The sequence below is a fragment of the Pristis pectinata genome, chromosome 34 (genome assembly GCF_009764475.1).
Source record: "Pristis pectinata isolate sPriPec2 chromosome 34, sPriPec2.1.pri, whole genome shotgun sequence".
Lineage (NCBI taxonomy): Eukaryota > Metazoa > Chordata > Chondrichthyes > Rhinopristiformes > Pristidae > Pristis > Pristis pectinata.
In genome coordinates this window covers 771,701-796,594 of record NC_067438.1, presented here as the reverse complement: position 1 = coordinate 796,594, position 24,894 = coordinate 771,701, and the positions used below count along the sequence as shown (strand labels likewise).

At 51.2% G+C, this 24,894-nt stretch overlaps 1 protein-coding gene across 1 annotated transcript; it reads right to left on the bottom strand.

Annotated features, from left to right (window-relative positions):
- LOC127585791 (uncharacterized) lies at positions 1–24,887 on the bottom strand. The gene is made up of 18 exons (XM_052043490.1): positions 24,809–24,887; positions 23,604–23,649; positions 22,176–22,220; positions 19,420–19,473; positions 18,855–18,884; positions 16,959–16,994; positions 15,065–15,094; positions 13,740–13,793; positions 13,173–13,208; positions 11,848–11,901; positions 11,283–11,318; positions 9,414–9,449; positions 8,082–8,135; positions 7,515–7,550; positions 5,681–5,716; positions 4,356–4,409; positions 3,779–3,823; positions 1–895 (listed from the first exon to the last, which is right to left on the bottom strand). Exons 1-18 carry the CDS (start codon positions 24,885–24,887, stop codon positions 856–858), a joined length of 801 nt encoding a protein of 266 aa, XP_051899450.1. The 3' UTR covers positions 1–855.
- Positions 24,888–24,894: the final 7 nt, after the last annotated feature.

Below are 24,894 nucleotides of genomic sequence, written 5' to 3'. Positions count from 1 at the left end.
TTAATGCAAACAGCTGAAGATTTACTGAGAAGTTGCACATTGGGACGCAGCTTTGGATCATTACACGGCCATACAGGTCGGCAGCGTGGCAGGGTTGGCACCGAGCCCGGAGTGGGAGCGGCCGCGACTGCCTGCACAGTGAGCATCTGTAACAGCGTCGAAATACAAGAACCCTTTCCATCACCAGAGAGTCCAGGATAGTTAGTCCAATGAGTCAGCTGAGCAGACGGGTGGCATCAAACTCTGCGCACGGTCCGGCCCAGTGTGTGCACTGGTCCAATGTTGGCAGCCGTGTGATAACCAACTGTGGACTCTCCCTCAGTGACCTCAGATGGGGCCACGCCAGGCAGCTATCCTCCCGCAATCCCGGGCATCCCCAAGGGATGTCCTCGCTGTTGTGGACGGAACTCCCGATCGCAGGAAGGACACGGAGAGGCACGAGGAGCCCGGAGCTGGACATCTCTGTCCGTGCACCGTGTCCTGGCTCCCATGCGGATGTGGGCTTGGTGTTCTCAGGCCGGACATCCCTCCACAAACGCCGCCCGGAATCCTGAGTGCCGCCGACTCCGCCGGGGTCCGATATTCCTGACGACGAGGCTCAGCCCGAGGATCGCCGTCGGAGGACGTCGCAGAACTGGGTTCCCGGTCCGGTGGCCGTGCCTGGGATGACCGGTGTGTGACGCGGACTGGGTGATGGTCGCACCCGGGCCAGTCGCAGGGAGCCGATGTCAGTCTGGGTGAAGTGCGCAGTCTTGTGATTATTATGAGCCGGTATTGGGAGCATGTTAGTAGCTGAGAAAGCAGTGTTTAGCAGGGCGGGGAGTTCCGTACGGCTTCGCGTGTCTCCCGCGATGATTAATCGTCGCTGGGCTTCACAAGGAACCAGATTTCCCACCTGAAAATTGGAACAAAAAAAGGTTAGACTAAACCGCCCGAGAGGAGTAGAAGTCCCTTCACTGAACGGAAGACTCTGACCGGCAGAAAGGTGACGGACCCTGCAGTGAACCGTTCCCAAACGACTGGGGATGTTTGACCGGGCAAGTGTGGAGAAGAGGCGTCACTGGTGCGTTGGGCAACCAGAGTAATACAGCACAGGAAGTCCCGTACCAGCCAGCATGTTTCTTTTGCCCGCATTTGGCCCAAATCCCTGTCCAAATGTTCCTAAACATTGTAAATGTACCCACCTCTACCCCTTCCTCTGGCAGCTCGTTCACACACCCACCCCCCTCTGTGCGAAACCCCTGCCCCTCAGGTCCCTTTTAAATCTCTCCCCTCAACTCAAACCTCTGCCCTCTAGTTTAGATTCCCCTACGTTGGGATAAACACTGTGACCGTCCACCTTATAAACCCTCACGATTTTATAAACCTCTATGAGGTCGCCCCTCAGCCTCCTTCACTCCAGGGAAAACAGTCCCGGCCTGTTCAGCCTCTCATAACTCAAGCCCTCCGGTCCCAGCAACGCCCTTGTGCATCTTTACTGCACCGTCTCTAACGTAATCACATCTTTCCTATCGGTGGTGACCAGAACTGCACACTATGCTTCAGATGCAGCCTCACCAACGTCTTGTACAGCTGTAACATGACGTCCCAACTCCTGTACTCAGTGTCCTGTCTGAAGAAGGCCGGCGCGCCAAACACCTTCTTCACCACCCTGTCTCTCTGTGTCACCACTTTCAAACAACTATGTACCTGTCTCCCTGGGTCTCTCTGTTCTACAACAGTCCCCAGGGCCCTAGCATTCACTGTGTAAGTCCTGACCTGGTTTCACTTCCCAAAATGCATTGCTTTGCACGACCGAGTTAAATTCCATCCGCCACTCCTAGACCCACCTTCCCGGTTGATTTAGATCCTGACGTAACTTTAGACGACCTTCTTCACTTGCCAAATCTCTTGGTCACCTCCTCAAATACTCAATCACATTCAAGAGACAAAATTTCCCATGCACACGGCTGTGCTGACCACCCGTAATCATTCCTCACCTTTCCAAATGCAGGCAGGTCCTGTCTCTCAGAATCCCCTCCAGTAACTTTCCCACAACCGATGTTAGGCTCAACAGCCTGTAGTTCTTGTCTTGTCAGAGAAAAGCAACATACTCATTCAGTACCTAACGGGGCCCACAGCATCCATGTGCAAGTTGCAATGCTTGCCCAGAATGGGCCCCACTCCTCCCTTTCACCATTTCTCTGCAAACAGTGACAGACAATTTTCCCTCACATGGTCTTGTTGCTTTGTTTTAGATTTCATTTCCCTCGCACCCTTTTGTATGCCAGCTGGTTCTCACTGGTATTAACAAACCAACACTCGAACCCAGGAGCGTCTTTTGGCTTTTCCTTGCTCTGTATACTTTTGATCATTTAGTGAACTCTGGATTGGTTTGTTCTTCCTCTGTCCCTCATGGGATGTGCCTCAACTGTACCCGAACCATCTCTCCCTTAGGAGGAGACCAAAGTCCTGTCAAACTTGGGTTCCCCTTCACCTGTGCCACTGATGGACGCTGTCCTCACGATCTACCTTGTTGTGACCTTGCACCTTATTGCACTGCACATTCTCTGTAGCTGTGACACTTAGTACTGTTATTGTTTTTACCTGTACTACCTCAATGCACTCTGTACTAACTTAATGTAACTGCACCGTGTAATGAATTGACCTGTACGATCGGTTTGTAAGACAGGCTTTTCACTGTACCTCGGTACAAGTGACAATAATAAACCAATACCAATACCAATAGTACATTATCTTTACTTTAAACTTCTCCTTCTCCATTTTTACAGTTAACCAGAACTCAAACCATATTATGATCACTATTATCCGAATGCTCCCCTACCCAAACTAGCTACCCTTGAAACCCTTCATTCCCCAGAACCCCAGATCCAGTGAGGTCATTTTCTTCACTGGACTAGGAACATAGTGGTCAAGAAAATTAACCTGGAGATACATTTGAGAAACCCTTCATCCTTCCTGCTCTTAACACATGGACCATCCAGCTGACAAAAGGATGATTAAAACCCCATGTTACGACCACACCACAGTTTGTGCACTTCACCTGACAGGGGCTTCCCAGGTAACGAATGGCCAAACTCAGGGAAATCTGACCTTGAGCAAACTCATCCACATTTTAAAGCTTTTTTCAAGCAACATGTAACAATAAAGGGTTTGATGATACAGTATACACTCCACGTGTTTCGTTATGGCAGAATGATAGGGTATGTATGCAAAGCGCTCCGATACGAATTAAACAGATGACTTTGACTGACGGGGAAGTCAGTTCCTAGGGACAGAACCAGGACTGCCTGTGATTTCCCTGAAGAATTCCTCCTCTCTGTGTATTCGAACTGCTATTACAGTGTACAACATACCCAACAGTGTAATCTCTCACCGCCCGTTCCTTCCTTCCCAACAGACAAATCTCCAATTATTCTGAACTCTCAAGAACAGTCGGGTCTGCTCTAAATCTCTCAGATGGCAGCCCAGCCGCTGATGATCCACCACAGTCATTCTCCGCTGCACTGTCTCCACCGTCACTACCTACGTCAGTTGAGCAGACCACAACGGCACAGAGCACTCCACATGTTACCACACACAGTAGATGAAGAAGCGAAGCAAGACCCTGCAGAACAGAACCACCTTACTCTTGGAGAGGCAGCATGAGGAGAGGGGCTTCTGTCCGTCACTGTCGGAGGGGTCAGACCCCTCCGAACGGATGAGCCCCCAACCAGTACTGCAGCGCCTTTGCTGCATTTACCGCCCCGCTCGCACACACTGCTCCAATTCTACTTACCCTAGCAGAGAGCCACGGCCGCCACTTTCTTCTGAGTTCCTGTTCCTGATTACGGAGAAAGTAGACAATTAGTAAACCAACATCCTCCAGTTACCTCTCAATTCAATTCCCCATCCTTCTCCCAACCAACTCCCAACTGGTCCAAAGCTGCTCAGCAGAAGCCAGAGGAACAGCAGCCCACCTTCCGTCTGGGCACGCTGCAGCCTTCAGCACTCAATGTCAAGTTCAAAATTCCCACCAAACTCCGCATCACTCTTTCTGTCAGAAGCGGAAAATCCCGCTGTGCAGTTCCCTGGAACACTGACCCAGCTTTTCTCTCCCCACACACACACTGCCCGACCCGTTGGGCCTTTCCACCAGTCTGCCTTTGGTGTCGAGGCTCTGCAACACTCTCACCTGCATTTCACAGCTTTCCATCCCCATTTGTTTGTCTCCCTCCCTCCCTCCCTCACTCACTCTAACTGCACTCATTCAATCATCAAACGCATCCCCCATCAACAGAGCAGCTCCTTTAGTTCATTTACAACCTCCTCCCCTACCCACACGGTTACAGACACCGCGTTCCACTGTCACCTACCTGCCAGCGGAGCGTGTATCCCTGGCTACTGTGGGTTCGATGCGCAGGGGGAGCCTGAAGCAGGACAAGAATTAGGGGGTCAGCTGTGCAGAGAGGAGATTTGGTGAAATTGATCAGCTAACACCTCAGCTGTGCACTCTGCAATTCTGCCGACAAACAGCAGTCCACCTTCTGTCTGGGAACGCTGCAGGACTCATTGGACACATAATTCACGATGCTGGGAAGTTGAGGGAGATGCTGCAAGGGTTCGACTCAGACTGGAGTCTGTGACCTGCGGTGTGCAACAGGGATTGGTGCTGGGCCCATTCAGGTTCATCGTTTCTATCAAAGATTTGCATGAAAATCTACGAGGCATGGGTAGTACGTTTGTAGATGGCACTACAATAGGTGGGATCGTAGATAGTGAAGAAGTTCATCGAATATTACAGTGGCATCTTCGTCAGCTGGGAAATGGAGCGAAGAATGGGAAAGACCCTTCGATTTCTATAGTACAAGGAGTGACTCTTTGGGAAGTCAGACCTGGGTGGCACGTTCACAGTGAACGGTCGGGCCCTGGACAGTGTTGTAGAGCAGAGGGTACGAACAGTACACGTGCATAGTTCCCTAAAAGTGAAGTCACAGATAGACAGGGTGCTGAAGAAGGCGTTTAACTTGCTGCCCTTCAGCAGTCAGGGCATTAGGTAGAGGAGTTGGCAGGTTATGATAGAGTTGTACAAGACGTTGCTGAGAATGCACCAGGAGTATTGTGCACAGGTCCAGTTACCCTGCTGTAGGAAAGGTGTCATTGAGCTGGAAAGGGTGCAAAGAAGCTTTACAAGAATGTTGCCTGGACCAGCGCTCTTGACTTACAGAGAGAGGTTGTGCAGGCTGGGGATTTATTCCTTGGAACGTCGGAGACTGAGGGGTGACCAGTCACAGGTGTATAAAACCATGAGGCACATGGATAGGGTGAATGCACACACTCTTTTTCCCGGTGAAAGGGAAACAAAATCTAGAGGGCAGAGGTTGAAAGTGAAGGGTGAAAGATTTCAAAGGGTCCTGAGGGACAAATTCTTCACCCAGCGCGTGCTGTGTTTATGCGATGAGCTGTCGGAGCAAGTGGTTGCGACCGGTACAGTGACAACGTTTAAAAGACACCTGGACAGGTGCATGGATAGGAAAGGTATAGAGGGATGTGGGCCAAACGTGGACCAAAGGCGTGCAGTACCGGTTGGCGGCTGATCCTGATGCTCTCACCCCTCCTTCAGGATGAGCCCCCCACCAGTACTGCAGCCCCTTTGCTGCATTTACCGCCCCGCTCACACAAACCGATCCGCTTCACTTACCCTGGCGGAGTGACACCTTCTTCTGAGTCACTGTTACTGATTGGGGAGAAAATAGAGAATTAGTAAACCCACATCCTCCAGTTACCTCTCACTTTAATTCCCCATCCTTCTCCCAACCAACTCCCAACTGGTCCAAAGCTGCTCAGCAGAAGACAGAGGAACAGCAGCCCACCTTCCGTCTGGGCACGCTGCAGCCTTCAGGACACAATGGCAAGTTCAAAATTCCCACCAAACTCCGCATCACTCTTTCTGTCAGAAGCGGAAAATCCCGCTGTGCAGTTCCCTGGAACACTGACCCAGCTTTTCTCTCCCCACACACACTGCCCGACGCGTTGGGCCTTTCCACCAGTCTCCCTTTGGTGTCGAGGCTCTGCAACACTCTCACCTGCATTTCACAGCTTTCCATACCCATTTGTTTGTCTCCCTCCCTCCCTCCCTCACACTCTCTAACTGCACTCATTCAATCATCAAACGCATCCCCCATCAACAGAGCAGCGCCTTTAGTTCATTTACAACCTCCTCCCCTAACCACACGGTTACAGACACCGCGTTCCACTGTCATCTACATGTCAGCGGAGCGTGTATCCCCGGCTTTTGTGGGTGCGATGCGCTTGAGGAGACTGAAACAGATCTAGCATTAGGGTGTCAGCTGTGCAGAGACGGAGCTTGGTGAAGTTCATTAGCTCAGACCCCAGCTGTGCACTCTGCAATTCTGCGGACAAACAGCAGCCCACCTTCCGTCTGGGCACGCTGTCGCCTTCAGGACTCATTGGACACATAACTGACGATGGTGGGGAGTAGACGGACATGCTGAAAGGGTGTTCTTCGGGCTGGAGTCTGTGACCTGCGGTTTGCCACAGGGATTGGTGCTGGGCCCATTCAGGTTCATCGTTTCTATCAAAGATTTGCATGACAATCTACAAGGCAAGGGTAGTATGTTTGCAGATGGCACTACAATAGGTGGATTCGTAGATAGTGAAGAAATTCATCGAAAATTACAGGGGCATCTTCGTCAGCTGGGAAATGGAGCGAAGAATGGGAAACGCCCTTCGATATATATAGTACAAGGAGTGACTCTTTGGGAAGTCAGAACTGGCTAGGACCTTCACAGTGAACAGTCGGGCCCTGGACAATGTTGTAGAGCAGAGGGTACGAACAGTACAAGTGCATAGTTCCCTCAAAGTGAAGTCACAGATAGACAGTGTGCTGAAGAAGTCGTTTAACTTGCTGCCCTTCAGCAGTCAGGGCATTAGGTAGAGGAGTTGGCAGGTTATGATACAGTTGTACAAGACGTTGCTGAGAATGCACCAGGAGTATTGTGCACAGGTCCAGTTACCCTGCTGTAGGAAAGGTGTCATTGAGCTGGAAAGGGTGCAAAGAAGATTTACGAGGATGTTGTCGGAGACTGAGGGGTGACCAGTCACAGGTGTATGAATCCATGAGGCACATGGATAGGGTGAATGCACACACTCTTTTTCCCGGTGAAAGGGAAACAAAATCTAGAGGGCAGAGGTTTAAAGTGAGGGGCAAAAGATTTCAAACGGACCTGAGGGACAAATTCTTCACCCAGCGCGTGGTGTGTTTATGCGATGAGCTGTCGGAGCAAGTGGTTGCGACACGTACAGTGACAACGTTTAAAATGCACTTGGACAGGTGCATGGATAGGAAAGGTACAGAGGGATGTGGGCCAAACGTGGACCAAAGGCGTGCAGTACCAGTTGGGGGCTCATCCTGACGCTCTCACCCCTCCATCAGGATGAGCCCCCCACCAGTACTGCAGCCCCTTTGCTGCATTTAATTCCGCGCTCACACACACCGATCCGCTTCCACTTACAGTGCCGGATCGAGACCTTCTTCTGAGTCACTGTTACTGATTGGGGAGAAAATAGAGAATTAGTAAACCCAGATCCTCCAGTTACCTCTCTCTTTAATTCCACATCCTTCTCCAACCGAACCTCCCAAATGGTCCAAAGCTGCTCAGCAGAAGCCAGAGGAACAACAGCCCACCTTCCGTCTGGGCACGCTGCAGCCTTCAGCACTCAATGTCAAGTTCAAAATTCCCACCAAACTCCGCTTCTCTCTTTCTGTCAGAAACGGAAAATCCCGCTGTGCAGTTCCCTGGAACACTGACCCAGCTTTTCTCTCCCCACACACACTGCCCGACCCGTTGGGCCTTTCCACCAGTCTGCCTTTGGTGTCGAGGCTCTGCAACACTCTCACCTGCATTTCACAGCTTTCCATCCCCATTTGTTTGTCTCCCTCCGTCCCTCCCTCACTCTCTCTAACTGCACTCATTCAATCATCAAACGCATCCCCCATCAACAGAGTAGCTCCTTTAGTTCATTTACAACCTCCTCCCCTACCCACACGGTTACAGACACCGCGTTCCACTGTCACCTACCTGCCAGCGGAGCGTGTATCCCTGGCTTCTGTGGGTTCGAAGCGCACGGGGAGCCTGAAGCAGGACAAGAATTAGGGGGTCAGCTGTGCAGAGAGGAGATTTGGTGAAATTGATCAGCTAACACCTCAGCTGTGCACTCTGCAATTCTGCCGACAAACAGCAGCCCACCTTCTGTCTGGGAACGCTGCAGGACTCATTGGACACATAACTGACGATGCTGGGAAGTTGAGGGAGATGCTGCAAGGGTTCGACTTGGACTGGAGTCTGTGACCTGCGGTGTGCCACAGGGATTGGTGCTGGGCCCATTCAGGTTCATCGTTTCTATCAAAGATTTGCATGACAATCTACAAGGCATGGGTAGTACGTTTGTAGATGGCACTACAATAGGTGGGATCGTAGATAGTGAAGAAGTTCATCGAATATTACAGTGGCATCTTCGTCAGCTGGGAAATGCAGCGAAGAATGGGAAAGACCCTTCGATTTCTATAGTACAAGGAGTGACTCTTTGGGAAGTCAGACCTGGGTGGCACGTTCACAGTGAACGGTCGGGCCCTGGACAGTGTTGTAGAGCAGAGGGTATGAACAGTACAAGTGCATAGTTCCCTGAAAGTGAGGTCACAGATAGACAGGGTGCTGAAGAAGGCGTTTAACGTGCTGGCCTTCAACAGTCAGGGCATTAGGTAGAGGAGTTGGCAGGTTATGATACAGTTGTACAAGACGTTGCTGAGAATGCACCAGAAGTATTGTTCACAGGTCCAGTTACCCTGCTGTAGGAAAGGTGTCATTGAGCTGGAAAGGGTGCAAAGAAGATTTACAAGAATGTTGCCTGGACCTGCAGGCCTGACTTACAGGGAGAGGTTGTGCAGGCTGGGGATTTATTCCTTGGAACGTCGGAGACTGAGGCGTGACCAGTCACAGGTGTATAAAACCATGAGGCACATGGATAGGGTGAATGCACACACTCTTTTTCCCGGTGAACGGGAACCAAAATCTAGAGGGCAGAGGTTTAATGTGAGGGGTGAAAGATTTCAAACGGACCTGAGGGACAAATTCATCACCCAGCGCGTGGTGTGTTTATGCGATGAGCTGTCGGAGCAAGTGGTTGCGACCGGTACAGTGACAACGTTTAAAAGACACCTGGACAGGTGCATGGATAGGAAAGGTACAGAGGGATGTGGGCCAAACGTGGACCAAAGGCGTGCAGTACCGGTTGGGGGCTGATCCTGATGCTCTCAGCCCTCCTTCAGGATGAGCCCCCCACCAGCACCAGTACTGCAGCCCCTTTGCTGCATTTACCGCCCCGGTCACACACACCGATCCGCTTCCACTTACCCTGGCGGAGTGACACCTTCTTCTGAGTCACTGTTACTGATTGGGGAGAAAATAAAGAATTAGTAAACCCACATCCTCCAGTTACCTCTCTCTTTAATTCCACATCCTTCTCCAACCGAACCTCCCAAATGGTCCAAAGCTGCTCAGAAAAAGCCAGAGGAACAGCAGCCCACCTTCCGTCTGGGCACGCTGCAGCCTTCAGCACTCAATGTCAAGTTCAAAATTCCCACCAAACTCCGCTTCTCTCTTTCTGTCAGAAGCGGAAAATCCCGCTGTGCAGTTCCCTGGAACACTGACCCAGCTTTTCTCTCCCCACACACACTGCCCGACCCGTTGGGCCTTTCCACCAGTCTGCCTTTGGTGTCGAGGCTCTGCAACATTCTCACCTGCATTTCACAGCTTTCCATACCCATTTGTTTGTCTCCCTCCCTCCCTCCCTCACTCTCTCTAACTGCACTTATTCAATCATCAAACGCATCCCCCATCAACAGAGCAGCGCCTTTAGTTCATTTACAACCTCCTCCCCTAACCACACGGTTACAGACACCGCGTTCCACTGTCATCTACCTGTCAGCGGAGCGTGTATCACCGGCTTTTGTGGGTGCGATGCGCTTGAGGAGACTGAAACAGATCTAGCATTAGGGTGTCAGCTGTGCAGAGACGGAGCTTGGTGAAGTTCATTAGCTCAGACCCCAGCTGTGCACTCTGCAATTCTGCGGACAAACAGCAGCCCACCTTCCGTCTGGGCACGCTATCGCCTTCAGGACTCATTGGACACATAACTGACGATGGTGGGGAGTAGACGGACATGCTGAAAGGGTGTTCTTCGGGCTGGAGTCTGTGACCTGCGGTTTGCCACAGGGATTGGTGCTGGGCCCATTCAGGTTCATCGTTTCTATCAAAGATTTGCATGACAATCTACAAGGCATGGGTAGTATGTTTGCAGATGGCACTACAATAGGTGGATTCGTAGATAGTGAAGAAATTCATCGAAAATTACAGGGGCATCTTCGTCAGCTGGGAAATGGACCGAAGAATGGGAAACGCCCTTCGATTTATATAGTACAAGGAGTGACTCTTTGGGAAGTCAGAACTGGCTAGGACCTTCACAGTGAACAGTCGGGCCCTGGGCAGTGTTGTAGAGCAGAGGGTACGAACAGTACAAGTGCATAGTTCCCTCAAAGTGAAGTCACAGATGCCCTTCAGCAGTCAGGGCATTAGGTAGAGGAGTTGGCAGGTTATGATACAGTTGTACAACACGTTGCTGAGAATGCACCAAGAGTATTGTGCACAGGTCCAGTTACACTGCTGTAGGAAAGTTGTCATTGAGGTCGAAAGGTTGCAAAGAAGATTTACGAGGATGTTGCCTGGACATGCAGGCCTGACTTACAGGGAGAGGTCGGGCAGGCTGGGGATTTATTCCTTGGAATGTCGGAGACTGAGGGGTGACCAGTCACAGGTGTATAAAACCATGAGGCACATGGATAGGGTGAATGCACACACCTTTTCCCGGTGAAAGGGAAACAAAATCTAGAGGGCAGAGGTTTAAAGTGAGCGGCAAAAGATTTCAAAGGGACCTGAGGGACAAATTCTTCACCCAGCGCGTGGTGTGTTTATGCGATGAGCTGTCGGAGCAAGTGGTTGCGACACGTACAGTGACAACGTTTAAAAGACACCTGGACAGGTGCATGGATAGGAAAGGTACAGAGGGATGTGGGACAAACGTGGACCAAAGGCGTGCAGTACCGGTTGGAGGCTCATCCTGACGCTCTCACCCCTCCATCAGGATGAGCCCCCACCAGCACCAGTACTGCAGCCCCTTTGCTGCATTACCGCCCCGGTCACACACACCGATCCGCTTCCACTTACATTCGCGGAGTGACACCTTCTTCTGAGTCACTGTTACTGATTGGGGAGAAAATAAAGAATTAGTAAACCCAGATCCTCCAGTTACCTCTCTCTTTAATTCCCCATCCTTCTCCAACCGAACCTCCCAACTGGTGCAAAGCTGCTCAGCAGAAGCCAGAGGAACAACAGCCCACCTTCCGTCTGGGCACGCTGCAGCCTTCAGCACTCAATGTCAAGTTCAAAATTCCCACCAAACTCCGCATCACTCTTTCTGTCAGAAGCGGAAAATCCCGCTGTGCAGTTCCCTGGAACACTGACCCAGCTTTTCTCTCCCCACACACACTGCCCGACCCGTTGGGCATTTCCACCACTCCCTTTGGTGTCGAGGCTCTGCAACACTCTCACCTGCATTTCACAGCTTTCCATCCCCATTTGTTTGTCTCCCTGCCTCCCTCCCTCACTCTCTCTAACTGCACTCATTCAATCATCAAACGCATCCCCCATCAACAGAGCAGCTCCTTTAGTTCATTTACAACCTCCTCCCCTACCCACACGGTTACAGACACCGCGTTCCACTGTCACCTACCTGCCAGCGGAGCGTGTATCCCTGGCTTCTGTGGGTTCGAAGCGCACGGGGAGCCTGAAGCAGGACAAGAATTAGGCGGTCAGCTGTGCAGAGAGGAGATTTGGTGAAATTGATCAGCTAACACCTCAGCTGTGCACTCTGCCATTCTGCCGACAAACAGTAGCCCACCTTCTGTCTGGGAACGCTGCAGGACTCATTGGACACATAACTGACGATGCTGGGACGTTGAGGGAGATGCTGCAAGGGTTCGACTTGGACTGGAGTCTGTGACCTGCGGTGTGCCACAGGGATTGGTGCTGGGCCCATTCAGGTTCATCGTTTCTATCAAAGATTTGCATGACAATCTACAAGGCATGGGTAGTACGTTTGTAGATGGCACTACAATAGGTGGGATCGTAGATAGTGAAGAAGTTCATCGAATATTACAGTGGCATCTTCGTCAGCTGGGAAATGGAGCGAAGAATGGGAAAGACCCTTCGATTTCTATAGTACAAGGAGTGACTCTTTGGGAAGTCAGACCTGGGTGGCACGTTCACAGTGAACGGTTGGCCCTGGACAGTGTTGTAGAGCAGAGGGTACGAACAGTACAAGTGCATAGTTCCCTGAAAGTGAGGTCACAGATAGACAGGGTGCTGAAGAAGGCGTTTAACGTGCTGGCCTTCAACAGTCAGGGCATTAGGTAGAGGAGTTGGCAGGTTATGATACAGTTGTACAAGACGTTGCTGAGAATGCACCAGAAGTATTGTGCACAGGTCCAGTTACCCTGCTGTAGGAAAGGTGTCATTGAGCTGGAAAGGGTGCAAAGAAGATTTACAAGAATGTTGCCTGGACCTGCAGGCCTGACTTACAGGGAGAGGTTGTGCAGGCTGGGGATTTATTCCTTGGAACGTCGGAGACTGAGGGGTGACCAGTCACAGGTGTATGAATCCATGAGGCACATGGATAGGGTGAATGCACACACTCTTTTGCCCGGTGAAAGGGAAACAAAATCTAGAGGGCAGAGGTTGAAAGTGAGGGGTGAATGATTTCAAACGGACCTGAGGGACAAATTCTTCACCCAGCGCGTGGTGTGTTTATGCGATGAGCTGTCGGAGCAAGTGGTTGCGACCGGTACAGTGACAACGTTTAAAAGACACCTGGACAGGTGCATGGATAGGAAAGGTACAGAGGGATGTGGGCCAAACGTGGAGCAAAGGCGTGCAGTACCGGTTGGGGGCTGATCCTGATGCTCTCAGCCCTCCTTCAGGATGAGCCCCCCACCAGTACTGCAGCCCCTTTGCTGCATTTACCGCCCCGGTCACACACACCGATCCGCTTCCACTTACCCTGGCGGAGTGACACCTTCTTCTGAGTCACTGTTACTGATTGGGGAGAAAATAGAGAATTAGTAAACCCAGATCCTCCAGTTACCTCTCTCTTTAATTCCCCATCCTTCTCCAACCGAACCTCCCAAATGGTCCAAAGCTGCTCAGCAGAAGCCAGAGGAACAGCAGCCCACCTTCCGTCTGGGCACGCTGCAGCCTTCAGCACTCAATGTCAAGTTCAAAATTCCCACCAAACTCCGCTTCTCTCTTTCTGTCAGAAGCGGAAAATCCCGCTGTGCAGTTCCCTGGAACACTGACCCAGCTTTTCTCTCCCCACACACACTGCCCGACCCGTTGGGCCTTTCCACCAGTCTGCCTTTGGTGTCGAGGCTCTGCAACACTCTCACCTGCATTTCACAGCTTTCCATCCCCATTTGTTTGTCTCCCTGCCTTCCTCCCTCACTCTCTCTAACTGCACTCATTCAATCATCAAACGCATCCCCCATCAACAGAGCAGCGCCTTTAGTTCATTTACAACCTCCTCCCCTACCCACACCGTTACAGACACCGCGTTCCACTGTCACCTACCTGCCAGCGGAGCGTGTATCCCTGGCTTCTGTGGGTTCGATGCGCAGGGGGAGCCTGAAGCAGGACAAGAATTAGGTGGTCAGCTGTGCAGAGAGGAGATTTGGTGAAATTGATCAGCTAACACCTCAGCTGTGCACTCTGCAATTCTGCCGACAAACAGCAGCCCACCTTCTGTCTGGGAACGCTGCAGGACTCATTGGACACATAACTGACGATGCTGGGAAGTTGAGGGAGATGCTGCAAGGGTTCGACTTGGACTGGAGTCTGTGACCTGCGGTGTGCCACAGGGATTGGTGCTAGGCCCATTCAGGTTCATCGTTTCTATCAAAGATTTGCATGACAATCTACAAGGCATGGGTAGTACGTTTGTAGATGGCACTGCAATAGGTGGGATCGTAGATAGTGAAGAAGTTCATCGAATATTACAGTGGCATCTTCGTCAGCTGGGAAATGGAGCGAAGAATGGGAAAGACCCTTCGATTTCTATAGTACAAGGAGTGACTCTTTGGGAAGTCAGACCTGGGTGGCACGTTCACAGTGAACGGTCGGGCCCTGGACAGTGTTGTAGAGCAGAGGGTACGAACAGTACAAGTGCATAGTTCCCTGAAAGTGAAGTCACAGATAGACAGGGTGCTGAAGAAGGCGTTTAACGTGCTGGCCTTCAACAGTCAGGGCATTAGGTAGAGGAGTTGGCAGGTTATGATACAGTTGTACAAGACGTTGCTGAGAATGCACCAGGAGTATTGTGCACAGGTCCAGTTACCCTGCTGTAGGAAAGGTGTTATTGAGCTGGAAAGGGTGCAAAGAAGATTTACGAGGATGTTGCCTGGACATGCAGGCCTGACTTACAGGGAGAGGTTGGGCAGGCTGGGTCTTTATTCCTTGGTAGGTTGGAGACTGAGGGGTGACCAGTCATAGGTGTATAAAACCATGAGGCACATGGATAGGGTGAATGCACACACTGTTTTTCCCGGTGAAAGGGCACCAAAATCTAGAGGGCAGAGGTTTAAAGTGAGGGGTGAAAGATTTCAAAGGGACCTGAGGGACAAATTCTTCACCCAGCGCGTGGTGTGTTTATGCGATGAGCTGTCGGAGCAAGTGGTTGCGACACGTACAGTGACAACGTTTAAAAGACACCTGGACAGGTGCATGGATAGGAAATGTACTGAGGGATGTGGGCCAAACGTGGACTAAAGGCGTGCAGCACCGGTTGGGGGCTGATCTTGTTGCTCCCACCCCTCCATCAGGATGAGCCCCCCACCAGTACTGCAGCGCCTTTGCAGCATTTAATTCCGCGCTCACACACACCGATCCGCTTCACTTACAGTGCCGGATCGAGACCTTCTTCTGAGTCACTGTTATGGATTGGGGAGAAAATAGAGAATTAGTAAACCCACATCCTCCAGTTACCTCTCACTTTAATTCCCCATCCTTCTCCAACCGAACCTCCCAACTGGTGCAAAGCTGCTCAGAAAAAGCCAGAGGAACAGCAGCCCACCTTCCGTCTGGGCACGCTGCAGCCTTCAGGACACAATGGCAAGTTCAAAATTCCCACCAAACTCCGCATCACTCTTTCTGTCAGAACCGGCAAATCCCGCTGTGCAGTTCCCTGGAACACTGACCCAGCTTTTCTCTCCCCACACACACTGCCCGACCCGTTGGGCCTTTCCACCAGTCTGCCTTTGGTGTCGAGGCTCTGCAACACTCTCACCTGCATTTCACAGCTTTCCATCCCCTTTTGTTTGTCTCCCTCCCTCCCTCCCTCACTCTCTCTAACTGCACTCATTCAATCATCAAACGCAACGCCCATCAACAGAGCAGCTCCTTTAGTTCATTTACAACCTCCTCCCCTACCCGCACGGTTACAGACACTGCGTTCCACTGTCATCTACCTGTCAGCGGAGCGTGTATCCCCGGCTTTTGGGGGTCCGATGCGCTTGAGGAGACGGAAACAGATCTAGCATTAGGGTGTCAGCTGTGCAGAGAGGGAGCTTGGTGAAGTTCATTTCCTCAGACCCCAGCTGTGCACTCTGCAATTCTGCGGACAAACAGCAGCCCACCTTCCGTCTGGGCACGCTGTAGCCTTCAGGACTTATTGGAGACATAACTGACGATGGTGGGGAGTAGACGGACATGCTGCAGTGGTGTGCTTAGGACTGGAGTCTGTGACCTGCGGTTTGCCACAGGGATTGGTACTGGGCCCATTCAGGTTCATTGTTTCTATCAAAGATTTGCATCACAATCTACAAGGCATGGGTAGTATGTTTGCAGATGGCACTACAATAGGTGGGATCGTAGATAGTGAAGAAATTCATCGAAAATTACAGGGGCATCTTCGTCAGCTGGGAAATGGACCGAAGAATGGGAAGCGCCCTTCGATTTATATAGTACAAGGAGTGAATCTTTGGGAAGTCAGAACTGGCTAGGACCTTCACAGTGAACAGTCGGGCCCTGGACAGTGTTGTAGAGCAGAGGGTACGAACAGTACAAGTGCATAGTTCCCTCAAAGTGAAGTCACAGATAGACAGAGTGCTGAAGAAGTCGTTTAACTTGCTGGCCTTCAGCAGTCAGGGCATTAGAGGAGTTGGAAGGTTTTGATACAGTTGTACAAGACGTTGGTGACAATGAACCAGTAGTATCGTGCACAGCTCCAGTTACCCTGCTGTAGGAAATGTCTCATTGAGGTCGAAAGGTTGCAAAGAAGGTTTACGAGGATGTTGCCTGGACCAGCAGTCCTGACTTACAGGGAGAGGTTGTGCAGGCTGAGGATTTATTCCTTGGAAGGTCGGAGACTGAGGGGTGACCAGTCACAGGTGTATGAATCCATGAGGCACATGGACAGGGTGAATGCACACACTCTTTTTCCCGGGGAAAGGGAAACAAAATCTAGAGGGCAGAGGTTTAAAGTGAGGGGAGAAAGATTTCAATGGGACCTGAGGGACAAATTCTTCACCCAGCGCGTGGTGTGTTTATGCGATGAGCTGTCGGAGCAAGTGGTTGCGACACGTACAGTGACAACGTTTAAAAGACACCTGGACAGGTGCATGGATAGGAAAGGTACAGAGGGATGTGGGACAAACGTGGACCAAAGGCGTGCAGTACCGGTTGGCGGCTGATCCTGATGCTCTCACCCCTCCTTCAGGATGAGCCCCCACCAGTACTGCAGCGCCTTTGTTGCATTTACCGCCAAACGCACACACACCGATCCGCTTCACTTACCCTGGCGGATTGACACCTTCTTCTGAGTCACTGTTACTGATTGGGGAGAAGATAGAGAATTAGTAAACCCACATCCTCCAGTTACCTCTCACTTTAATTCCACATCCTTCTCCAACCCAACGTCCCAACTGGTCCAAAGCTGCTCAGCAGAAGCCAGAGGAACAGCAGCCCACCTTCCGTCTGGGCACGCTGCAGCCTTCAGGACACAATGGCAAGTTCAAAATTCCCACCAAACTCCGCATCACTCTTTCTGTCAGAACCGGCAAATCCCGCTGTGCAGTTCCCTGGAACACTGACCCAGCTTTTCTCTCCCCACACACACTGCCCGACGCGTTGGGCCTTTCCACCAGTCTCCCTTTGGTGTCGAGGCTCTGCAACACTCTCACCTGCATTTCACAGCTTTCCATCCCCATTTGTTTGTCTCCCTCCCTCCCTCACTCTCTCTAACTGCACTCATTCAATCATCAAACGCATCCCCCATCAACAGAGCAGCTTCTTTAGTTCATTTACAACCTCCTCCCCTACCCACACGGTTACAGACACCGCGTTCCACTGTCATCTACATGTCAGCGGAGCGTGTATCACCGGCTTTTGTGGGTCCCATGAGCTTGAGGAGACTGAAACAGATCTAGAATTAGGGGGTCAGCTGTGCAGAGATGGAGCTTGGTGAAGTTTATGAGCTCAGACCTCAGCTGTGCACTCTGCAATTCTTGGGACAAACAGCAGCCCACCTTCCGTCTGGGCACGCTGCAGCCTTCAGGACTCATTGGACACATCACGGACGATGGTGGGAAGTAGACGGATATGTGCCACAGGGTATTCTGAGGACTGGAGTTTGCGACCTGCGGATTGCCACAAGGATTGGTGCGGGGCCCATTCAGGTTCATCGTTTCTATCAAAGATTTGCATGACAATCTACAAGGCATGGGTAGTATGTTTGCAGATGGCACTACAATAGGTGGGATCGTAGATAGTGAAGAAATTCATCGAAAATTACAGGGTCATCTTCGTCAGCTGGGAAATGGACCGAAGAATGGGAAACGCCCTTCGATTTATATAGTACAAGGAGTGACTCTTTGGGAAGTCAGACCTGGGTGGAACTTTCACAGTGAACGGTCGGGCCCTGGACAGTGTTGTAGAGCAGAGGGTACGAACAGTACAAGTGCATAGTTCCCTGAAAGTGAAGTCACAGATAGACAGGGTGCTGAAGAAGGCGTTTAACTTGCTGGCCTTCACCAGTCAGGGCATTAGGTAGAGGATTTGTAAGGTTATGATACAGTTGTACAAGACTTTTCTGAGAATTCACCAGGAGTATTGTGCACAGGTCCAGTTAACCTGCTGTAAGAAAGGTGTCATTGGGCTAGAAAGGGTGAATAGAAGATTTACGAGGATGTTGCCTGGACATGCAGGCCTGACTTACAGGGAGAGGTTGAGCAGGCTGGGGATTTATTCCTTGGAAGGTCGGAGACTGAGGGGTGACCAGTCACAGGTGTATGAATCCATGAGGCACATGGATAGGGTGAATGCACACACTCTTTTTCCCGGTGAAAGGGAAACAAAATCTAGAGGGCAGAGGTTTAAAGTGAAGGGTGAAAGATTTCAAAGGGACCTGAGGGACAAATTCTTCACCCAGCGCGTGGTGTGTTTATGCGATGAGCTGTCGGAGCAAGTGGTTGCGACACGTACAGTGACAACGTTTAAAAGACACCTGGACAGGTGCATGGATAGGAAAGGTACAGAGGGATGTGGGCCAAACGTGGACCAAAGGCGTGCAGTACCGGTTGGGGGCTGATCCTGATGCTCTCACCCCTCCTTCAGGATGAGCCCCCCACCAGTACTGCAGCCCCTTTGCAGCATTTAATTCCCCGGTCACACACACCGATCCGCTTCACTTACCCTGGCAGAAAGACACCTTCTTCTGGTTCACTGTTACAGATTTGGGAGAAAATAGAGAATTAGTAAACCCACATCCTCCAGTTACCTCTCACTTTAATTCCCCATCCTTCTCCCAACCAACTCCCAACTGGTCCAAAGCTGCTCAGCAGAAGCCAGAGGAACAGCAGCCCACCTTCCGTCTGGGCACGCTGCAGCCTTCAGCACTCAATGTCAAGTTCAAAATTCCCACCAAACTCCGCTTCTCTCTTTCTGTCAGAAGCGGAAAATCCCGCTGTGCAGTTCCCTGGAACACTGACCCAGCTTTTTCTCTCCCACACACACTGCCCGACCCGTTGGGCCTTTCCACAGTCTGCCTTTGGTGTCGAGGCTCTGCAACACTCTCACCTGCATTTCACAGCTTTCCATCCCCATTTGTTTGTCTCCCTCCGTCCCTCCCTCACTCACTCTAACTGCACTCATTCAATCATCAAACGCATCCCCCATCAACAGAGCAGCTCCTTTAGTTCATTTACAACCTCCTCCCCTACCCACACGGTTACAAACACCGCGTTCCACTGTCACCTACCTGCCAGCGGAGCGTGTATCCCTGGCTTCTGTGGGTTCGATGCGCACGGGGAGCCTGAAGCAGGACAAGAATTAGGGGGTCAGCTGTGCAGAGAGGAAGTTTGGTGAAATTGATCAGCTAACACCTCAGCTGTGTACTCTGCCATTCTGCCGACAAACAGCAGTCCACCTTCTGTCTGGGAACGCTGCAGCCTTCAGGACTCATTGGACACATAACTGACGATGGTGGGAAGTAGAGGGACGTGCTGCAAGGGTGTTCTTCGGACTTGAGTCTGTGGCCTGCGGTTTGCCACAGGGATTGGTGCTGGGCCCATCAGGTTCATCGTTTCTATCAAAGATTTGCATGACAATCTACAAGGCATGGGTAGTATGTTTGCAGATGACACTACAATAGGTGGGATCATAGATAGTGAAGAGGTTCATCGAAAATAATGGAGGGATCTTCATCAGCTGGGAAATAGACCGATGAATGGGAAATGGCTTTCAATTTATATAGTACAAGGAGTGAGTTTTTGGGAAGTCAGACCAGGGTGGGACCTTCACAGTGAACAGTCGGGCCCTGTACAGTGTTGTAGAGTAGAGGGTTCGAAGATGACAAGTGCATAGTTCCCTGAAAGTGAAGTCATAGATAGACAGGGTGCTGAAGAAGGCGTTTAACTTGCTGGCCTTCACCAGTCAGGGCATTAGGTAGAGGAGTTGGCAGGTTATGATACAGTTGTACAAGACGTTGCTGAGAATGCACCAGGAGTATTGTGCACAGGTCCAGTTACCCTGCTGTAGGAAAGGTGTTATTGAGCTGGAAAGGGTGCAAAGAAGATTTACGAGGATGTTGCCTGGACATGCAGGCCTGACTTACAGGGAGAGGTTGGGCAGGCTGGGTCTTTATTCCTTGGTAGGTTGGAGACTGAGGGGTGACCAGTCATAGGTATATAAAACCATGAGGCACATGGATAGGGTGAATGCACACACTCTTTTTCCCGGTGAAAGGGAACCAAAATCTAGAGGGCAGATGTTTAATGTGAGGGCTGAATGATTTGAAAGGGACCTGAGGGACAAATTCTTCACCCAGAGCGTGGTGTGTTTATGCGACGAGCTGCCGGAGCAAGTGGTTATGACCGGTACAGTGACAACGTTCAAAAGACACCTGGACAGGTGCATGGATAGGAAAGGTATAGAGGGATGTGGGCCAAACGTGGACCAAAGGCGTGCAGTACCGGCTGGGGGCTGATCCTGACATTCCCACCCCTCCTTCAGGATGAGCCCCCCACCAGTACTGCAGCGCCTTTGCTGCATTACCGCCCCGCTCACACACACCGATCCGCTTCCACTTACCCTGGCGGAAAGACACGGGCGCCACCTTCATCAGAGTCACTGTTTCAGATCTACACCCCAGCAATCTCTTCCCTCACTTCTGTGGTAACCTGGGCTATATCCCGTCCAGTCCAGGGGACATCTATGCTAATGTTTTTCAGAGGCTCCAACACTACCTCTTTCTTAACCTCAACATGATCCAGCACATTAGCCTGTTCTACGCTGACATCACATTCGTTGACGTCCCTCTCTCTAGTGAACATTGAAGCAAAATATTCATTAAGGACCTTCCCTACCTCCTTGCATCCAGACACACATTTCCCTCTTTATCCCTGAGGTCCTCCCCTCATCCTCTCGTTCCCCACATACATTTTGGTTGGGGTTTTCCTTAATCCTACTCACCAAGGCCTTCTCTTGTCCCCTTCCAGCTCTCCTAAGTCCCTTCTTAAGCTCCTTCCGGGCTATGTGATAATTCTCAAGAGCCTTGCCTGTGTTTTACTTCCTAACTCTCAAGTATGCTTCCTTCTTCCTCTACACTGGCACATGGCCCAGGCAGTAATCCAGAGATTACTACCACTGAGGTGCTGCTTTTCACCTTCCCTCCCTATATTCCCTCTTCAGGACCCCATCCTTCATCCTATCTATGTCGCAGGTACCAATGTGTACCACAACTTCTGGCTGCTCAGCTTCCCACTTCGGAATGCTGTGGACACAATCTCAGACATCTCTGCCCCTGGCACCTGGGAGGCAACATACCATCTGGAAGTCTCGATCTCGTCCAGAGAATCTCCGATTTATTCCCCTGACCAACGAATCCCCTGTTACTCTCGCTCTCCTCTTCGCCCCCACCCCTTCCCTTCTAAGCCACAGAGACAGACTCTGTGCCAGAGCTCAGCACAACACGTACACAATTCTCCCTCCCACACAGTGAGTTTCACGGTGTGTGGGGGTGAAGTGTTGCCTTTAGGTGGGACAGTGGAAAGGTTCCACATGTTACGGACAAGAAGATGTGAAGTGGGGCTGAGTGACTGTGGGATGTGTGAGAACAAATGGTTTGTCAGGAGTGAGGGTGGTGGGGAACAAATCCACAAACCCCACAGTGGAATATTTCACAGCTCGAGCAGTGGGAAACCAGCAAATGCAGAGACCAGAGCGATCCCGATCAGCTAGAACAGATGGTGCATGAAATACACCTGCAGGGAGACAGGACAACGAGGAGGGCAGACCTCCACAGTGGGATAGTGCGTGCGGTGCCGCGATCTGCCGGCCGCTGCGTTCAGAATGCCGGTATGTACGTTTAGTCCTTGTGTTTCTTCAGAGACGGACAGGTTCCTGGGGCACTGGCACATGAGGGGTGACGGGGAGGGGACAGGAAAGCGCAACTGAGACCAGGATCAGATTTCATTCCCGCCCCGCTCACAGACAAAGTGTTCTTCTTCCACTTACTGACGCAATAACGCCAAAAGCCGAGTTAAAAATGAATGTATGTTCCTAATTGGGGAGAAAATAGAGAATTAGTAAACCCACATCCTCCAGTTACCTCTCTCTTTAATTCCACATCCCTTCTCCAACCGAACCTCCCAACTGGTGCAAAGCTGCTCAGCAGAAGCCAGAGGAACAACAGCCCACCTTCCGTCTGGGCACGCTGCAGCCTTTCAGCACTCAATGTCAAGTTCAAAATTCCCACCAAACTCCGCATCACTCTTTCTGTCAGAAGCGGAAAATCCCGCTGTGCAGTTCCCTGGAAACACTGACCCAGCTTTTCTCTCCCCACACACACTGCCCGACCCGTTGGGCCTTTCCACCAGTCTGCCTTTGGTGTCGAGGCTCTGCAACACTCTCACCTGCATTTCACAGCTTTCCATCCCCAATTTGTTTGTCTCCCTCCCTCCCTCACTCTCTCTAACTGCACTCATTCAATCATCAAACGCATCCCCCATCAACAGAGCAGCACCTTTAATTCATTTACAAACTCTCCCCTACCCACACGGTTACAGACACCGCGTTCCACTGTCATCTACCTGCCAGCGGAGCATGCAACACTGGCTTCTGTGGGTGCGATGCGTTCGAGGAGCCTGAAGCAGGACAAGAATTAAGGGGTCAGCTGTGCAGAGAGGGAGCTTGGTGAAGTTGATCAGCTGACACCTCAGCTGTGCACTCTGCAATTCTGGGGACAAAGCAGCCCACCTTGCGTCTGGGCACGCTGCAACCTTCAGGACTCATTGGACACATAACTGACAACGGTGGGAAGTAGAGGGAGATGCTGCAAGGGTGTTTGTCAGACTGGAGTCTGTGACCAGCAGTGTGCCACAGGGATTGGTGCTGGGCCCATTCTGGTTCATCGTTTCTATCAAAGATTTGCATAAGAATGTACAAGGCATGGGTAGTACGTTTGCAGATGGCACTACAATAGGTGAGATCATAGATAGTGAAGAAGTTCATTGAAAATTACAGAGGGATCTTCGTCAGCTGGGAAATGGACCAAGGAATGGGAAATAGTCTGTTTGATCTTCGACACTTGGACAGACATGAAAAGCAGGGTGTGGAGGTAGATGTTGACCATGTGCAGACACGTGCATTAGTTTACATTGACATTGTGGGCCGAAGGTCCTGTCCTGAGGTATGTTCTGTTCTATGTTCTCCGTCAAATGGTCCCCTCATAACCAGGACAAAATGCTTCAGTGTTTATTCTTGGAAAATATGTTAAGGGATCCCAGCCAGAGAAAGGGGAATAATTTCTGGTCCACAAGTGTTGTCTAACAAGCCATGCGGTCAGTCACCGAGTGCTGGCAAATGTCTGCGGGACAGTTCCTCTGCTCAGTGGGCCATTCATCACATAACCATCCCCACCATATGCTCAGTTCTGTGACCTACCTAACGCAATTCGCTAAGAAGATTTGGATTTGATGAAGTTGGCATTCTGCTCAGTGAGGACATCACGGAACTTGGCGATGTTTTTCCTTATATTCCCACGAACCATCTTCACAAACACAGACATTGCGGGGAAACGTTCTATAAAACACCTGAAAGTTGTAAACACAAGTTCACAAGGACCATAGAAATAGGAACAGGAAAAGGCCATCCCCATCCCATCGGCCCTGCTCTACCATTCAGACATATCAGGGTGATCTACCCTCCCCTTTCCGCTCACCCACCGCTGACCCCGGGCACTTTCACCTGCAGTGGCAGGAGGTGTAACACCTGTCCCTGCACCTCCTCCCTCACTACCACCCAGGGCCCTAAACAACCCTTCCAGGTGAGGCAGACATTCACGTGTATCTCCTCCACCCTGGTCCCACTGCTCGCCATGTGGGCTCCTCTACATCGGTGAGACCAAGGGTAGACGGGGCGACCGTTTCGCAGAGCACCTCTCGCTGCCCGCAACAACCGTCCTGAGCTTCAGTTGTATGTCACTTCAACTGCCTTCTCACCCCCACACCCACCTGTCTGTCCTCGGCCTCCATAGTGAGGCCAAGTACAAGCCTGAAGACCAACGCCCTGCATTCCACTTGGAGTAGCCTACAGCCCAATGGTATCCCTACTCTGACCGGTCCACCTCGGTTCTCTCTCCCTTTGTTCAACTTTGCCATTCTCTCCCCACCCGTTACAGAGATTCATTACTGCCCTCGCACCCCTCCCTCATCTCTTCCACCTATCACCTATCAGCCCTGCCCCACCCCTCCCCCTCGCTTGTATATACCAGTCATTTCCACTCTCAGTCCTGATGCAGGGTTGCGACCGGAGACATTGACGATTTTCCCCCACAGATGCTGCTCAACTCACAGAGTTCCTCCAGCAGTTTGACTTTTGCTCCAGATTCCAGCACCTGCACTCTCCCTGATCTACATTCCACATTCCTGCACTAGCCCCATCCCCTCATTTTCTTAATATCCAAACTTCTGAACCTCTGTCTGGAATGTAATCAGTGAGAGAATTCCCACAGTATTCTGGGATGCAGAATTCCCCACCCATTTGGAGAAACATTTATCCTGCTCTGTCCTGAGAGACCCCTGATTCTGAAATACCGTCCCTTGTTTCAGGACACCCCAGCCTGGGCAAGTGTCAGCTCTCCATCTCACTGTAGAATGTGTATGGGTTCAGCAGCTGCAGCAGTGACAAGGAGGTAACCAGCGACTCTTTCTGCAGTGCTCTGCACATGGGTGTC

Excerpts from the sequence above, each read along its gene's own strand:
- LOC127585791 (XM_052043490.1), bottom strand. The coding sequence starts at position 24,887 with ATGTGCAGAGCACTGCAGAAAGAGTCGCTGGTTACCTCCTTGTCACTG. Across the intron at positions 18,885-19,419 it reads GATACACGCTCCGCTGGCAG|TGAACCAGAAGAAGGTGTCT; the intron begins GTAGGTGACAGT and ends AATCTGTAACAG. Across the intron at positions 5,717-7,514 it reads GAAGGTCTCGATCCGGCACT|TAACAGTGACTCAGAAGAAG; the intron begins GTAAGTGGAAGC and ends CTCCCCAATCAG.